The sequence below is a fragment of the Apodemus sylvaticus genome, chromosome 9 (genome assembly GCF_947179515.1).
Source record: "Apodemus sylvaticus chromosome 9, mApoSyl1.1, whole genome shotgun sequence".
Classification (NCBI taxonomy): Eukaryota; Metazoa; Chordata; class Mammalia; order Rodentia; family Muridae; genus Apodemus; species Apodemus sylvaticus.
Genome location: NC_067480.1, coordinates 90,935,033 through 90,952,706, shown reverse-complemented (window position 1 = coordinate 90,952,706; position 17,674 = coordinate 90,935,033). Strand labels below are relative to the sequence as shown.

The 17,674-nt window shown below is 41.7% G+C and overlaps 1 protein-coding gene across 2 annotated transcripts in view; it reads left to right on the top strand.

Annotated features, from left to right (window-relative positions):
• The window catches only part of Kcnq5 (potassium voltage-gated channel subfamily Q member 5), a 557,693-nt gene that overhangs the window by 488,237 nt on the left and 51,782 nt on the right, over positions 1–17,674 (top strand). For both annotated transcript variants that reach the window (XM_052192554.1, XM_052192553.1), the window contains one exon: positions 7,052–7,272. In XM_052192554.1, coding sequence (XP_052048514.1) covers positions 7,052–7,272 — 221 coding nt within the window. The remainder of the gene's footprint in view (positions 1–7,051; positions 7,273–17,674) is intronic.

Sequence of the window (17,674 nt, the reverse complement as noted above, 5' to 3'; positions counted from 1 at the left end):
GTAGCAGTCTCCTCCCCTCTCCTCCCAGTCCCACACTCACAAGTCCCTTGCCCCATTACTCCCTCTCCTTCTGAGAGGAGGGGAAACCCTGCTTTGGTACCCACCTGCCCTGGGACATCAAGTCTAAGCAGGACTAAGAACATCCTCCCCCACTGAGGCCTGACCAGACCAGTCAGTTCAGCTAGGTGAAGGAGATCCAATGGCAGGCAACAGAGTCAGAGACAGTCCCTGCTCCTATTGTTAGAGAACCCACTCCCCAATTATGTATCACATCTGCCATGTAAGGTGATACCAGAAAACATGCTTAATAAATTATTCTTGATTGGGAGGATAAAATTTCCCTGACTCCAAGTACTTTTTGAAAGACACAACCAACAAGAAGAACAAGATGTGCTCAGCAGTTCTGAGCACACCCTACTCTTGCAGAGCACACACATTCATTCCCAAGCATCCATGTCAGGGGGCTCACATCTGTAACTGCAGCTCCGACGGATCCTCTGCAGTCTTTTCTACCCTCTTTAGTCACTGTGGTAAAGCAGCTCACATACCCGTGTGCACACATATATATGTAGCCAAAAATAAATCATTAAAAACAAGACACTGCGAGAACCATAGGAGATAAGCTGGAAGCTTCTTTTTTTTTTCTTTTAAATTGACACATGCTACTAAAAAATGATACTCATTGAAACTCCCTTTGTATTATTGCCTTAGCTTTTCCCGTGTGCTCCACAGACAAGAGACTTTATAATATTGCTATAATGAACGCAGAAAGACCATCGTAATGCCAATAACAACAGCGCCATCAATAAAATGTAATAAATCTGTCCTTACTGAAACACAACAGAAAATGTGTTTATAATGAAACTCTCCTTTAGAGAAGAGCAATTCTGGGTTAGGAATAGTATTAATTAATGCTTGACCTCATTTCAAATGAATGAATTAATTGGTACTACCCAATTGCAGAGCCTTTTACTGACTTTGTGGTCAACCATTTGGTTACTGATGTGGTTTAGATAAATAGAACAGACAAGTGTCAGCCCCAGGAGGAGCTGATTTTTTTTTTTTTTTAATCCTTTGGAAACCTCGGAGTCTGGAATCTCTCAGTCTTTCTGTTAAAAACCTCAGATGAGCTCACCACTGCAGGCATTACCTTTCTCACAGGCAGCAGGCCTCACCACTGAATAAGAGCCCTGTCCACAGATGACACCACAGAATGTAAATGGATGGAGGTCAAACATACATCACCCTTGATTAATTATGTTCACTGCTTTGGGGTGTTCTCGTTAAAAAGAGAAGTTTGACTTTCTCTGAACAAAGTTTATCACACTCCAGGCTAGGAAATAGTGTGACTGATACATATTTTTCTTTTAATTTAAAACTACAAACTAAAAGATGGAAGTTTTTTATAGCTATTGCTACAGCAATATAGCTAGAATGATGATGAAAATACTGTTTCTTTGGGTATTTTGAATACAGGGTCTGGTACCTCCTCCACTTAGCCCATAATTCAAACTTACTTAGCATTGTTATTCTGTTAATCTTCTTTTGCCCAATCTTCCCATTGTTATAGTTTTAATCAGAAATACGTGTTGATGTGTTTATTGATTCTATTCTAATTAAGTCTCCCTTAAGTAACATTTCCAGCCCATTTTTAAATGAGACAGTACTTCTCTGAATGTCATTTTCAGAGCAGAGTTGACATGTGAGTCCATCTGGCCAACCCACCACAGTATTTTGACCTGGAATTCCTATCTTTCCTCCCTTCCTCCTTGACTAGGTCATCAGAGAGAGGCCAGCAAGCCGTTGCATTGATATAAGATGGTTTTATTTCTTCCTGCCTAGGTTTTTATTCTAACAAGAGCATATGGTACCCACTGAGACTGGGGGATTAACTGTGAATCTCACTGCCTCCTTCCCATCTTCTTAGTAAACGATGGCTGACTGTGTGCCTGCTTCAGTCACACGGCTTTATTTTCCATCTACCAAGCATCCCTAGCACTGCCTCCACCTTCTAAGATGGCCGACTATCTAAGATTGCTTTAGCAAGCACCAGTGAGGCCAACTTAAGATGCGCGTCATATGTGTCAAGGCACAGGTATCTCAGGACATTATACTGTGGCCCATTAAGTGCTTTGTCCAAACCACTCCAGTGTGTTTCTAATCCAATTCTGTGGCTTCTGGGAAAGAACTCTAGAATGCTTGCAGAAGAGACTGTGTTCGTCCATTTCTTCTGCTTTTATTTTTTTCACTATTTTTTTTCTGCCGTGTTTAGTGAATGATCTGCATGCATCATTAAACTAAACTCAGTGAGACCAGACTTGACTCTCCTCCCCACATAACCAGCTCTGGCCCTGACTGGCAAATATTGGATTGTTTAAAAAAAAATCTTTCCATCTGCTCGAGTTATTTATAGAAGGAAAGGATTTATTCCTTTATAAACAGCCAAGGACTTAATAAATACATGATTGTTTTAATCTTTACAAAGTACTAATCTAGAGTCCTTTCTCCTGTTTACTTTTGAACAGGTATTCAACCTGACAATTATTTACCTATATACTAACTATAACGCACAAATCAAGTGTGTGTGTGTGTGTGTGTGTGTGTGTGTGTGTGTGTGTGTTTAACTGTTGCATCATTGATTTATGGAAACATTCATTCTTAAATTTTCTGAAATTTTGGCTCCCCATTACATATACTATACTATACTCATTGATATTTATTACGGAAGTTACTGAACTCTATGCTACTTTCCCCGTTTCATATAAAACAGATCCTGACCCAGACCCCCCTCGTTCGTGATGCTCATTTCCAATCTAATTGTTCCAGCCTAACCTGGCTGTATCTCAGGCAGCACAACTGAACCGCGGGGTGCTTGCTTGTTATATATTCTGTCTTCTCATATAAAGTCAAACGGCTTGTCTTTAGAAAAAAAAGAAAGCCTTCAGCACTATGCTGGTGGAGAAATGCTTAATAATACACTGCTCTATCTCCCTCACTCCTAGTAAGTTCTGTAGTAATAAGCAGAAGTTCCTCAGAATGTACACCTCACGGAAGCAGAGGTACCCAGCATCCCAGCTGTTGACATGAGATTTGAGAATGCCAACTAACCTCAGGTGCATGACCAGGTTACGCCGCCACTACACCCGGGCCCTGTTTGTAGACTCACTCTCCTAGGGACTTCTTGAATGAGGGTCTCAGCGAGCTTGTAATTTTCCTTGCTGCCTGTTGCCTGCTTCGAAAACTCTTGTCACTGGGACAAAAAAAAAAAAATAGATAAAATAAAATAATAAAACAAAAAGCAGGCATAGCACTGGCAGTCAGCCTGTTGGCGCCTCCTGGTGGCTGCTCAACTGCTAAGCTGTTGCACGCGCTGGTTTGTTAATGGCTGGGTTGCCATATTGTGCCTGGGCGAAGGATTGCAGGGTGCTTATCCTATGAAGGGCTAAAACATTAATTATGTATAACAATAGCGGCAGCATGGTAAGCTCTGGTGGATTACTGCGGAGTTAGGATGCCGCAAGACTCCCTGGCAGGGAGCAGCTAACAGTTGAGTGCATGCCTGGCCACCGGAGTGATTTGGACAGCTGCTTCTAGAGAAGGATGAATTAATTCCCTTGCAGAGCAGTTCTGCAGGCTTCCTTGGGTGCGGTGCTCAGCTGGGAACATGGGATTGCGTACTAAGAGGCTCCAATCAATGACCACTGTGCCCTTTTGGTTACTTTCTCCAGAAAGAGACTTACTTGTTCTCCTGGGGACCATCCTTGGCAAGTTTTCTAAAAAAAAATGCTGAGACAGAAAAATCTTCTTCAAAAGTCATGTTTTAAATGTCAACAAAAAACAAGAAAGTAATGGAAGCTTTTATGTACCAGTGAAGTGTCTGTAATTTTAATTGATGTGTGGTTTCGATAACAGCCACCTAATCCGTTTACTAGACATCTAATCAAGATGCGCTTTGATTTCCAAAGGGGAGATGATGTAGAAAAACAATAAAAGAAAACTTTCCATTAGAGGGCACAGGAACAGAACTTTTTCTTGGGAAAAACTCATTCTGTGCCAAGATACTGCACTAAATTTTGATACTCTTCTGACAGAGAGAGAGAGAGAGAGAGAGAGAGAGAGAGAGAGAAACATTACATTTTCTCTATTTTAACATGTAGTTTATTGAATTTAATTTATGTTTTGGTTTGGTTTGGTCTAGTTTGCATTTGGTCTTTGAGACATCACCCTTTAGAACCCTGGTTGGCCTGGAATTTGCAAGCTAGCCTTGAACTCACAGAGATCCCCCAGTCTCTGCCTCCCAAGCGCTGGGATTAAAGGTATGAGCTACCTACCATGCATAGCTTAGTTTTTTGTTTTTTGTTTTTTTGTTTTTAATATTAGACATTTGCAAATCTTTTTATAGTTTAGAAATGCTAAAGATAAAGGGTTGGAGAGATTGCCCGCCAGTTAAGACCATTGGCTGTTCTTCCTCAATACCCAGGTTGGATTCCTAGTACCTATCTGGTGGCTCACAACTATTTATAGCTCTATTTCCAGGGGACCTGGTGTCCTTTACTGGCCTCTGAGCACCAGCCATGCACAGGGTATACAGACAGACAGACAGACAGACAGGCACAGACAGACATTCAAATAGACAGAATGCCTATACATGCAAAATAAAATAAAATAAATTTAATAGACAACTAAAAAAGAAATGGTACCTAGAATTGAGAAGTCAGTTTTTAATGTGTGTATATTTAAAGAATCTTTCATCAGTATGTATAGGTAATGATGTAGTGATCTGTTACAGGAGTGATTCTTAAATATTTTGTCATCAGAAATAAATCGTGGGAAATCTGAAACTGTTTCATTTTAGAAATTTCTTAAGCTTTTTTTTTAATTGTGGTTCTTTAAAGAATAAAATAGAATCTATATAATTTCTTTGTGATTATTTTTTACCTGTTTCTTATTTGTTCAGTTGGGATAGGAAAGAGATACAGCTTTCCAGCATTTAAACTTAACCTTCTATGCAATTAGCATTCATTCCAGAAAAGTAAGAGGCAAGGTCGAACACAGTGAGAACACTGGGGTTCTCACCTGGCTGTGTCTTCTCTGGCTAGCCATTTATCGAAACGAAGGTACAGAAGCGAACATGTGTTTGCTGAAGTACATCATCAAAAATTTAAGTTATGGTACAGATGTGCTGAAATGTTTTTAAAAGATTGGAAATTTTTATCACTAAAATCTTTTTAAGGGAAGGTAAACCCTTTTTTTTTCACTTATCTCTTTGACAGGCTTCTCTTAGTAATTTAAGGGTATGGGGTGATATGGAGAACTTAGTCTTAATGCAAAACAGTGTGCTCTTTAGCTGTTTCCTGTTGCTGTTGTTTGACATAATCTACCATTTAATCATACATTTGTCAAGCTAAACCCTGTGACTGACGGGGCTGTTGGACAGAACTCTTGACCCCACGTGACCTCACCACAAGACTGCCCAGCCTGCATGTGCCTTCAGCTGGTTGTGCTGGAAGTGGCTGTGTCTGCATATGGGGACAGGAGGTGTCAGCTGCATGGTCAACTCCTTTAGTGCTAAGCAGACTGTCGGACCACCGTTGCTCATGACTTGGTTTGTTTTCATGTACACAACTTCACATCAGCCATGGTACCTCTTTAGAACTGCAGAGGTTAAGCGACTAGGCATGGGAAAACAAATGTTACTATCTCTTGTTAGCTGCCAAGCACACACCCACTAAACACATTTGCTGTTGGCATGCTGCAGCTGGGGACCATGGACACTGCGGTAAGTGGAAAAGACAAGGCCTTCACATGGTCTCAGACAGTCCTTATCCATAAGCACGCTGCCTTCATCCCCACAAAGGCTGCAGCATGACTCACAAGAGCTGTGCTAAGCAACTCACCCTCAGATCCATTGCCCCATTATTTCTTCAGTCCCTGAGGAGCACTGGGCCCTTCGCATTGATAACTGTCTGTTGCTTCCTAATGAATAGCGCAGTGCTTTATAAGCAAAACAAGAAAACCATGTTGGGGCATGTAACACTCTCCACAGTTCATTTGATTCCTAGAAGTAGACATCTAAAAAGATAACTGTGTTACTCCTGTCTTCACGTGAGTCAGAGACCTCAGCATCCCTTGTCTCCATCATTCCCACCTGTTCCTCCTAGCCCATCACAGAAGACACACATCTTAACCATGAAAGGGTAAAGATTCCTTTTGGATTTTGCTGTTAATACATTCTTGATCATCCCAGGGTAGCTTGATCCTACCTAGCATCAGAGAACAGAATGTTTGGACAAATGTGATTTTACTGGTAGCTGCCACAGCAAACCAATAGTTTGTTTCGTAGCAGGAAATTGTGTTAGTGGACATTGCATCTCTTTCTGTCGATCACCTCATTCATTACATGTCGAGGCTGCCCCCATCCACCAACCCCCATGTGGTTTCTTTTCCCAAGAATGAAGAACATAATGTCAAGTGTCATGTGTTTAATATATGTGTGCCATGCTGTCAATCGCTTTGAGATTGCATGAGTCTGTGGATATCATAATCTTGCCTGGGGTAGACAATGCATGCTGAACATAGGTACATATGCAATCATCGTCCCTGTTTATGTGTAGAAATGCTTAGGAATTCCAGAGAAAGATCTCACAAACAAACAAACAAACAAACAAACAAATAAGAGGAACTCAACAGTGGAGGGGAAAACTACAATTGCCCAACAATTTTTAAAGTGAATTTCAAACTCATCTTTGGTTATGTTCAGTGAAATTGGGTACAAAGTGCTCTACCTGGTCACTTTCCTTCTTACATAAATCCAAGAGGATGCATGTACTTTTAAGAGTGAGACTGACCTCAAATGAATGCAAACACTATGATTAAATGAAGTTCTTCTCTTTTTTTTCAATAAGGAGAAAAAAATCTATTTCTGGCTCCTACTTGCTGAACACGCTCTTGCCTATTGATGTAAATGGCCTCATAGTTCATCTGAGCATTCACCCCTGTGGAATGAGAGAGGCTTGTTGTGATGGAATAATCGTGGCTCTGTTTTCCACAGTCAGAAGCTGAGCTTTAAGGAGCGAGTGCGCATGGCTAGCCCAAGAGGCCAGAGCATTAAGAGCAGACAAGCATCAGTAGGTGACAGGAGATCCCCAAGCACGGACATCACTGCCGAGGGCAGCCCCACCAAAGTCCAGAAGAGCTGGAGCTTCAACGACCGAACCCGCTTCAGGCCCTCGCTACGCCTCAAGAGTTCCCAGCCAAAGCCAGTGATAGACGGTAAGCCTGGTGTTCGTTTGCGAAGATTTTTAGTTTGATAGGTTGCTGTGCCACTGGGAAGTGAGTCGTTCTCCGTGGTACCATTGAAGGTACGAAGAAGCATCCCAGGGAAAGAAACTGTTTATTCTTACTGGAAATTTATTCTTTGCTCTGGGTGAACATACAGAACGTGTGGATAGTTTTGAGAAACAGCTTGGGCAACTAAATCTATATCTCAGAAAAAGCAAATATCTGAAAATATGGATCAAGATTAGGGTTTATCGTGTGCGAGACCCTGGCTTTCATGACTGGTTGCACATTTTAATGAAAGGAAAAGAGAGAGACAAGGAAGAGAGGGAGAAAGAGACAGAGGAAGGGAGGGATGGAGGAAGGGAAGGAGGAAAAGAGGGAGGGAAGGAGGGAAGAAGGTAGGAAAGGAGGAAGGGAAGGAGGAAAGGAGGGAGGGAAGGAGGGAGGGAGGGAAGGAAAGGAGGCACCATTTTGTTAATTCTTCCCTCTTATCTATACTACATTTATTTCAAGATCACTGTGATCTCTTTGATGGTGTGTGTGTTGTGTGTGGCCAACCAAGCCCCAAAGTAGAAAGACTAGCAGGCTCCTTGTGAATATCTTGAACTGTGAGACTGGCACCCTTCTAGGCACAAGGTACAATGGTCTTCTCCCTTGACCCACAATCCATCTCCCACACACTCAGAGACTGCTGTTTGTCATGGAGTTCTCCTGGGCAAAGCTCTGCAGCCTTCTAAAGATGATTGGAACTCTCTCCCAAGAGGAATTAACCTATTTCCATTACTACCTTAAGTGGCCAAAGGTTCCCTGCCAACCTTTTACTGACTGACACATAATTTTCATGTTTACAAAATACTTTTGTTTTCATTTAAAAATTAGCATAGTTTTTCTTTTAAATGTGCCCCTCCCCCCCCTTGGGATCTCTCACACTGGGCAAAGAACCAGAATCGACTAGGATCCTCCATTAACACATCCAAACCGCAAAGGCCACCCCGGGCCTCATACTCCCTAGCACAACCTGTGTTTTCCCAGGCCCTCAAAGCTCCAGGGATAAGACAAACAAGCAGAGGTCATGGATGCAGTGATCACAGGTCCCTGTGGTGAACCCTGGAACCTCAGACTGTCAGAGGTCCTCAGGGGCCTCCCTTCCACTCTCAAGTAAGCCAAACAAGTCCATCCTTCACACTTCACACTTCTTCACTCTCCATGCCCTTCCTGGTGTCATGTTCTCCACATAGACTCCTTGATGCTGACCTGATATGGCCCTACCTGGCAGAGATGATGGTTCCCATCTCAGAGGCAAGGGCACGCTGATCCTCTTATGCTTTGCTTTTACCTGCTGCTCAGCTAAACCAGGACACGCCTTGCCCTCCGGTGTTGCGAATGCCTCACCCAGGCACTTGCCACATCCTGAGTCACTGCTCGCACAGATTTTCAAGGTCCTCTTGTTTTCATCCTTCCATCCCTAGGAGGAAATTCTCAGGTAGCTTTGGGGCAGCAAAGTCTAGAGTGTCTGGTCACAGGCTTTCTGTTGAACTTGAAAAAGACCCACTAATAAAAATGGATACATCCCTTCCGTAAGATGGTTTGGCAAATAGATAGCAAAGCCATAGCATATGCCAAACATTAGACACATTTACCTACCAGCACCCTCTCCAGATGTATGAAACAGTATCAGATGTTGAAAAGGATTCTTACGGATATGAAAGGGGAGTGATCACAGACCAGATAGCATGATGTATGTCTGTAATTTGACTACTGGGGCAGCTGAGGCAGGAGATCATGGACTCGAGGACAGTCTGATCTACACAGCGAAGCCCTATACATACACAGCTGATATATACATTTACATGTATTTTATGTACTCTGTAAAAAGCGTTGTGTGTTTGTACTAGCTGGTTTTGTGTGTCAACTTGACACAGGCTGGAGTTATCACAGAGAAAGGAGCTTCAGTTGGGGAAGTGCCTCCATGAGATCCAGCTGTGGGGCATTTTCTCAATGAGTGATCAAGGGGGGAGGGCCCCTATGGATGGTACCATCTCTGGGTATTCTTGGGTTCTATAAGAGAGCAGGCTGAGCAAGCCAGGGGAAGCAAGCCAGTAAGGAACATCCCTCCATGGCCTCTGCATCAGCTCCTGCTTCCTGACCTGCTTGAGTTCCACTCCTGACTTCCTTTAGTGATGAACAGCAACGTGGAAGTGTAAGCTCAATAAACCCTTTCCTCCCCAACTTACTTCATAGTCATGATGTTTGTGAAGGAACAGAAACCCTGACTAAGACAGTGTTCATATGAAAAACTCTGGAAAGTGAATGCAATCACAAATACATTGCTTCTACATTTTCTTCACCCATATTTCTCAGTACCTTTTATAATGAATATGCAACCCTTTCATAATAAGAAATATCCAAGCAGAACATTTTGGTCAATAAAAAAGGATCCCTTTCACACACCATCTCTCCCTTCCTTCTACCCTAACAGCCCTTGATTGGTTGGGTACTGAGTTTCTCACTTCAGGACGATTCTTTCAGAGAAGTGAGAGGAGTATCTGGTATCTGTAGATGAACTTTCACTCAGTGCATACATGGATCTTCCAAGGATACTTAACAGCAGCAAATACAGCTTGTGTAAGTTCCTTGGAGTGTCTTAATGAAGGTCCACCCACTGGAGAATGAAAACAGCAGAAATTAACTGTCTCACTATCTGGGGCAAAAAGTGTCAGCCGAAGGTGCTGGCAAAGGTGATTCCTACTAAGACCATCTTTCTTCCTGGTCCTTGTGTCTTCACGTAATCTGTTTTTCTCTAGCTGTATGTGTACTTTTTTGGTATGGAACATGAATCATATTCGATTTAGACCTACCGTAACAACTTCATTTTTAAGTGAATCACGTCTTTAAATACTCTGTTTCCAGATACAGTAGCATTTGGAGGAGGTGCTGGGTATAAGGATTTCAACACATGAATTGGGAAAGGCAAACACAGTTCAGCACCTGGCAGAACTTCTGCTTATATAACAGGTTCCCTGGCTGACTGAGGGGTGTCCCTGTCTTCGACCTTGACCCTACTTTCACACTGTACTAAATCTATAATTATTACACATTGCTATGGACTCTTATTCAGACAACGTGAAATTTTAAACTTTTATTTGTCTCCTTGCTGTGAGGTCATTTTAGTTGGCTGGGCACATTTAATTATAAAATTTATAGAAACTAGATTTTGAGCCTGAGGGAAAGAAAATTCCAAAGATTTAGTAGAATTGCCCCTACCTGTCCTAGAATTTTCTATTTCTCCAAAGGTATCTCAAAAGTCAGATTTTTTTTTAAATAAATAAATAAGTAAGTAAGTCCTTTACCAAATCACAGATTGGAAAGGTCTCATGTCATACACTTGCTAGATCATTTCATACAAGTGCAATTCTGTTTGCTTAGGAAAAAATTGCTTTTTGCTGGCAGAGCCCCTTCTCAATTGATTCTGAACTCCCCAAGTGAAGACAGGGCTGATTGCTGCCCTGTTGAAGTAGCTCTGAGGGCTCCTCACTGGCGGGAGATGGGAGCTCCTGAGTCCTCATTTAATCCAATAGCCAAGAGTCTTTACTTATGATTTAACTTGAAATTGGGTCTTGGAAATTTTCAAGTACATTTTTTTACAGGAAAAAAAATAATAAAGTAGCTATCAAGTAAATGTGGCCTTATCTTTGGTGTCTCTCCAGGTTAGGAGTATACCTAAAATCCACTTATTGCCCATAGAATGTACTATGTAATAATGCTAGGGCTGACTCCTAATTATCCATTCACTTGTTCACTCCTGGAGCCTTTTTCGGCTGCTCCCTTACAGTTCATTACCCGTTAGCATTCTCAAGGAGCCTGCATGAATAGAAAGAAGAATAATGGGAATCCAGATATGCCTGTGACTTCATAACTAAGAGCTACATTTAAAAAAAAATCAGCCTTCTTTGAATATAGGCTATCAACAAAAACACAAAGTTCATGGTGAATCGCTTAAGTGTGAACATTCCCCGATGAATCGGGTGTAATGTACAATGACTCATGTACAAGCTTATTAAATATCCACTTGGTTTTCTTTGTTATGGTCTTCATAAGATTAACATGTAATACTCAAGAAAGTCACTCCAGGTGGTAGTGGTGGTGCACACCTTTAATCCCAGCCCATGGGAGGCAGAGCCAGGCAGATCTGAGTTTGAGGACAGTCAGGTCTACAGAGGGAGTTCCAGGACAGCAGAGGCTACACAGAGAAACCCCGTCTCGAAAGAAAAATAAAGAAAAAGAAAAAGAAATGGCAAGTATCTGGCAAATATTGAAGAAATGTACAAATGGCCGAGGAAAAAATCAATTCTAAGGATATTTACTATATATTATTGTAGTAAATTTATTTTAGCCAAGATGACTTGAATGGTATCTTTTAATCTATGCGTTCCTATGATAACTGGCCGAAGTGCCCCCAGTTTAATAGTTTAGTAGCATTTGTGCCTCCATATAATTTTAGAGCTCAGGTAGCCATAGGTAGGATATCTTTATCATGAGAACATAAGATTACAGTGATAGAAGTAACTTCTGTCAAATCTTCTGTGACATACATTGTTCTAACTGCTTTATCTCTACAAATGGGTAGCATCCCTGTGTTATAAAGTAGTTAACATTATTGTCGTCATTTCTTTAATGAGAAAATGGAGACTTAAAAACAAGTAACTAGCCTGAGATGTAACATGTATAAGGCCGCGGCACTGTAGCGCATGATCAAGCTATCTAATGTCACAGTTTTCCTGTATGGGCATAGTTAAGGTGGGCCCCAGGTAGAGGTGCTAGTTTTCCCTTGTGTGCCTTACATCCTTCTCTGTTTCAACTCTTAGCTGGCTCTTGCTTTTGTTCTTCTATTTTCCTCCAGTCCAGATTACCCATGCCACCAAATCATGTTTCCTTGTCACCATGCCATCTTCTGTTTTTCAAAGTCGCAGCCGCTACAAACACAAGCCAGTCGGCATGTTTCAACATGCTCAGCATCAGTTCTGCTTAAGGGGAAAATACAGGAATGCTATCCTGCTATGCAATATTTGAGGATACTGCTGATGGCCGGTGATGCACTTGACCATCACCAGATGTTTGTGAAAGACTGACACTCTCTAATTGCAGGGAATAAAAAAGGATGGCTTGAGTAGAGTCAAATGTTGAATACCTTCTAAATGTTGCATCCTCTTGAGTATTGTCTCTGTTCCCACCACGACTGATGCCTCTTCTCTCTTCTCTTCATGATCGTACCTCCCCTCAGATAATGGACCATCATGTGTACATTTGGTTGTAGATACAAATCAAGCATATTATAATACCTTAAAAGGTAATATGATTTACAGTATAATACCATTATAAAGGAGTTCAGAATAAGAAAATTATTACCTTTCTTTTAAAAAAAAAAGTTTCTCTTGTGTAAATGTGTTGCACAAAGTGATGCATTGTGCAAGAAATTCTCATTAACTGGTATGGTGGTACTCTTCGGTGATCCCAGCAGGGCAATCAGATTTTCAAGGCTAGCCTAGCTATGCAGTATGTTAAAGACCAGGCTGGACTACATGAAATCCAGAGAGACTCTACTGGGAGGAAGTGAAGGAGGGGTAACCTGGAGAAAAGGCTTAGTGGTTAAAAGCACTTGTGGAAGACCCAGGTTCTGTTCCCAGTATCCACATGGTGGCTCACAACCATTTCTAACTCTAATTCCTCTTCAAGCTTTGTGCGCTGTATGTATACACATAAACTTAGATACATACATATTTAATTATTAATTGATCTGTTAGTTAATTAGTTAGTTAATTAATTAATTAACACTTTGAGATAGAGCCTCACCATCTCATGGTCCAGCTTACCTGGAACTCATTACGTATACCAGGCTTGCCTTGAACTCATAGCGACCCACCTGCTTCTGTTTCCTTTGTGCTGGGATCAAAGGCATATGCCTTAACACCCAACTAAATAAATACTTCTTTAAAGCAAAGAAAGACATTTTCATTCAAGTTTAGCATGTAATTTGTTTAACTTCTATATATTCCCTGTCATCTTCAACTGCCTCTAATCTCCTTCATTTTCCCAAATAGTTCTGCTTCTGGGTTCATATATCTGTATCATTAAATTTACACTATGCATGTGAGAGAAAATATGTGTTCTGTAAGGAGACTGATCTACAGTGCCTGTGCTTGCAGTTTCAAATGGATAAAAGACAGTGAGGGAGAAAAACAAGCAGCAAGTAATAAATAGGAACAGCAAATAGACAATAATATGCTGGGCAGTGGTGGTGCACGCCTTTAATCCCAGCACTTGGGAGGCAGAGGTAGGCAGATTTCTGAGTTCAAGGCCAGCCTGGTCTACAGATGAGTTCCAGGACAGCCAGGGCTCTAATAGATAGTGATATGTTTTCAAATCAAGTTTATAACACTGTACTGGCTGGTTTTGTATATCAACTTGACACAGACTGGAATTATCACAGAAAAAAGAGCTTCGGTGGAGGAAATGGCTCCGTGAGATCCGGCTGTGGGGCATTTTCATGGTCCATGCTTGATAAGCCTTGACTTTTAATGATGTCCTAGAATCTCACATATTCTACCCACATTTTGTTTCTTTCATTAGGCTGGATAAGTTTTCAGTATTCTACCCTGTTTCATCATGTTGATAAGTTGAGATATTCAGCTTGCTGAGATATTCGCCCAAAAGTTTTTTGTTTAATTTTTTTCATTGTTTCTACCTCTTTATTCGATCCTTCTAATGAAAGAAAGTATCTTCTTCTTTCCTCAGCTGTTTATTTAGGCAATCTTTGAATTAATTTAAGAGTTTATTCAAATCCTTTTTTGATTTGATTGAGCAGCATTATAATCATACTTTTTTAATTCTTTGGGATTTTATCTACTTTACCTCCACTGGAATCCAGTGCAGTAGTACTGCTGTGTTTTGTGTAAGTTGTATTGCCTTGATTTTTCATAATTTTTGTGTTCCTGCTAGGACTAAGACCTTGTTTGGATTTGTTTTGTTAATATAATGTATTTTAATGATCTATGAAGCTGACATCCAGGGCTGACTTCCAAAAGCAAGTCCCCAGAGGCTCCGTCAAGGCGGTCTATTTAAGCGGCTGCTGAATCAACAGTCAAGTGTCATATGTCTGCCAGAACTCTTTCCTTTGGAAGCTTCCCTTCTTGTTTAGCTGGAGCCTCTGCTGGCTGCACCTTTTAGCTGCCGATGAGGCTCTCCATTGAGTTGTTCCACTTGTTGAGACATTTGCTCCAAGAGTTTTTGTTTAATTTTCCAGTGTTTCTCTATCTTTATTCAATCTCTCTTTCACATCCTGTATCCTCTTCCCTACTTTTTCCAGCTGATTATTTATGCTCTCTTTGATGCTCCTAAGCATGAAGAGAAGCATAGCTTCTTTTATGATCCCAAGACTCCGGAGTTCATACACCCTCAAAAACAGCATCAAGAGCCATATAAGCAGATCTCTCTCCATGCTTCCAAAACCTATACAGCATTGAACTCTTCACTTGAGGGACAAGACTGTGGGTGGCAAGTATTTAGATGGTGCTTCAGAGTTCTCAGTCCCAGTGACAAGGAAATCCACAGCAAATAGGTGAGACAAAGATGAGTTTTTATTGATCCAAGATTTCAGACTCCACGGTTTTCTTCAGAGTGGATCCTTTATCCCTGAGGGTGGGGCTCACTTCAAAGCCTTAGTTTTGAATCCTTTCTAGCCCTCACCATCCCTAAGACTGCTTCTGGTGGCTCTCACCCACCCTGAGGCTGGCTCATGATCTCTCAGTTGACTCTGTCTGTAGATACATTCACTTCTTCTTTAGGGTAGAAGCAAAAAGGACAAAGGAGTTCTAAGCAATTTGCAGGATTTCTAAAGATAATAGCAAATGACAACCTTACATCTGTATTTCTTCCAGAAAGTGTTGCATGTTATCCATTCACATCTTGTTTTTTATGATGTTTAATATTCAGGAGAGTAGGACCATTATTGGTAGCCATGAGTCAGGACCTTGATTTGGGATCAGACATTCCTAAGACATATGATCAAGTAGGAAGGGAGATACCTGGATCCATTTGAAGCTTGGGTTCTAAGGATTGGATATTGGAAAAGCAACATAGAACAATGTCTGATTTGGTCAAGAAAATATTTATAACATCAGGTGAGAAAAATTATCTTATCCTATGTATTCTACCCATGTATATTTTGTTCATCTAAATGACCAGTCCTCTTAAGTTCTGGATGTACCATATATATGTTCTGATTATATGTACCTCCCTTTACATCACTTAAGCCCTTCCTTCTCCCTCCCTTTCTTCTGCCCCATTCGTCTCTTTGTTACTTTCATGATTTGGGGGGCCATATAAATACAGTTTGAGCCATACAAATATAAATGTATAAAAATATGAGCCAATAAAATCTATTTAAAACCACTTGCATTAATCTAGAACTTAATTTGCTTGAGATTGGGCAACTCAGCGGTGGACGAAACTGAAGAAAATGACAGCCTCTCCCCACGGCAGTCATTAATTATCAGTAATTCCTCTGGAAGGGATGGGGGACTCTTTGGTGGCGGCCCTGTCCATGGTAGAGTGTGGTAGAGCCCAGTCACGTGCAGAACCTATGTAGATAGGCATAGGTGCTCTGCGTTCATGATTTCAGTGGCTATGTCAGATCTAGATGGTGGTTTTCCCAGAATTGCTCCATCCCCATCACCTGACTCTCAGGTTCTTTCCAGACCCTTCTGTGCAACATCCCCTAGGTCTTGGAGAAGATGATACAGATGTCCCATTTATATGTGAACTCGTATCAGCCACATATTCTCAGTATGTTGACCAGCTGTAAGTCTCTGGATTAACCTTTACATTGAGAGGTGGGGAGAGAGAGGGAGAGGGAGAGGGAGAGGGAGAGGGAGAGGGAGAGGGAGAGGGAGAGGGAGAGGGAGAGGGAGAGGGAGAGGGAGAGGGAGAGGGAGAGGGAGAGGGAGAGGAGAGGGAGAGGGAGAGGGAAAGGAGGGGAGGGGAGGGGAGGGGAGGGGAGGGGAGGGGAGGGGAGGGGAGGGGAGAGGAGAGGAGAAGAGAAGAGAAGAGAAGAGAAGAGAAGAGAAGAGAAGAGAAGAGAAGAGAAGAGAAGAGAAGAGAAGAGAAGAGAAGAGAAGAGAAGAGAAGAGAAGAGAAGAGAGAAGGGAAGGAGAGAGAGAAGAGAGGGGGAGGGAAGGAGGGAGAGAGGGAGAGAGAGAAAGAGAGGGAGAGGGAGAGGAAGGGAGGGAGAATATCTCTGCCCAAGGTTAAAAGCTCTGGTCTATGGTTATAAACATAAATATTTATAAAATATTTTTATAGAATGGCATTAGTCAAAACAACAGTGGTAGGTTTTAACACAAATTCTTTCAATCAGAAAGCAATTAGTTACCACCAACAACCCTTGCTGCTTTTGCCACCACTACCAACACACACACACACACACACACACACACACACACAGTGATGGCCCCTGTAAGCATCCTGTGCCTGGCAACTGAAGATGAATTTTCTCCTCCAGCAGTCTACATAGCAGCTTCCAGAACTGGGAACACCAGCCAGCGGGATGGGAGCCTCCAGCTTGATTTCACTGTCCTCTAACCAAAGTGTGCGTTGTCTTCAGCAGTGGGATCTTACTTACCATCTAATTCTGGAAGGCGGTTAAGAGCAGTCATTGGCAATAGCCTGTACTGTTTTGAGAGCTTCTGGGACATGTCTAGCCAACAACTCATAAAGAGGTGTCCTTAACTTGACATTGAGCTTTTAGTTTAAAAACTCATGAATTTTGGAAGCAACGTTTTTCCACCCATGTAGTGGGTGTACTTTTGTTCAAAGCTCATTTTTTTTCATACTACTTTTTTAGTTAGCATATAAAGTAGGAGGCTTCCATATGGCCCCTACATATATTCTTTGTTCTTGTTATCCCTCTGTTCCACTCCCACCCTTTCCCATTCTCTGGATCTGTCTTTATTTACAGGTTTTCACACCTATCGTTCTCTACCCTCTACTTTCATAGACCTCTTCTTTTACGATCTTCCTCTCTGAATGCCTTCCCCATCTGATGACTCCTTTCTTGCTTTCTCGCCTCCACAAACAGTCCCTTAGCTTAAACACAGAAATCTAAACCTCTGAAGCTAGAAGACCCACATATGAGAAAGAATACAGTGTTGGTATCTCTGGGCTGGAATTACCTCATTCAGTATCTTTTCCAATTCTATCGATTAGTCTTAGGGTTTTACTGCTGTGAACAGACCCCATGACCAAGGCAACTCTTAAAAGGACAATATTTATTGCAGCGGACTTAGAAGTTCAGAGGTTCAGTCCGTTTTCATTAAGGTGGAAACATAACAGCATCCAG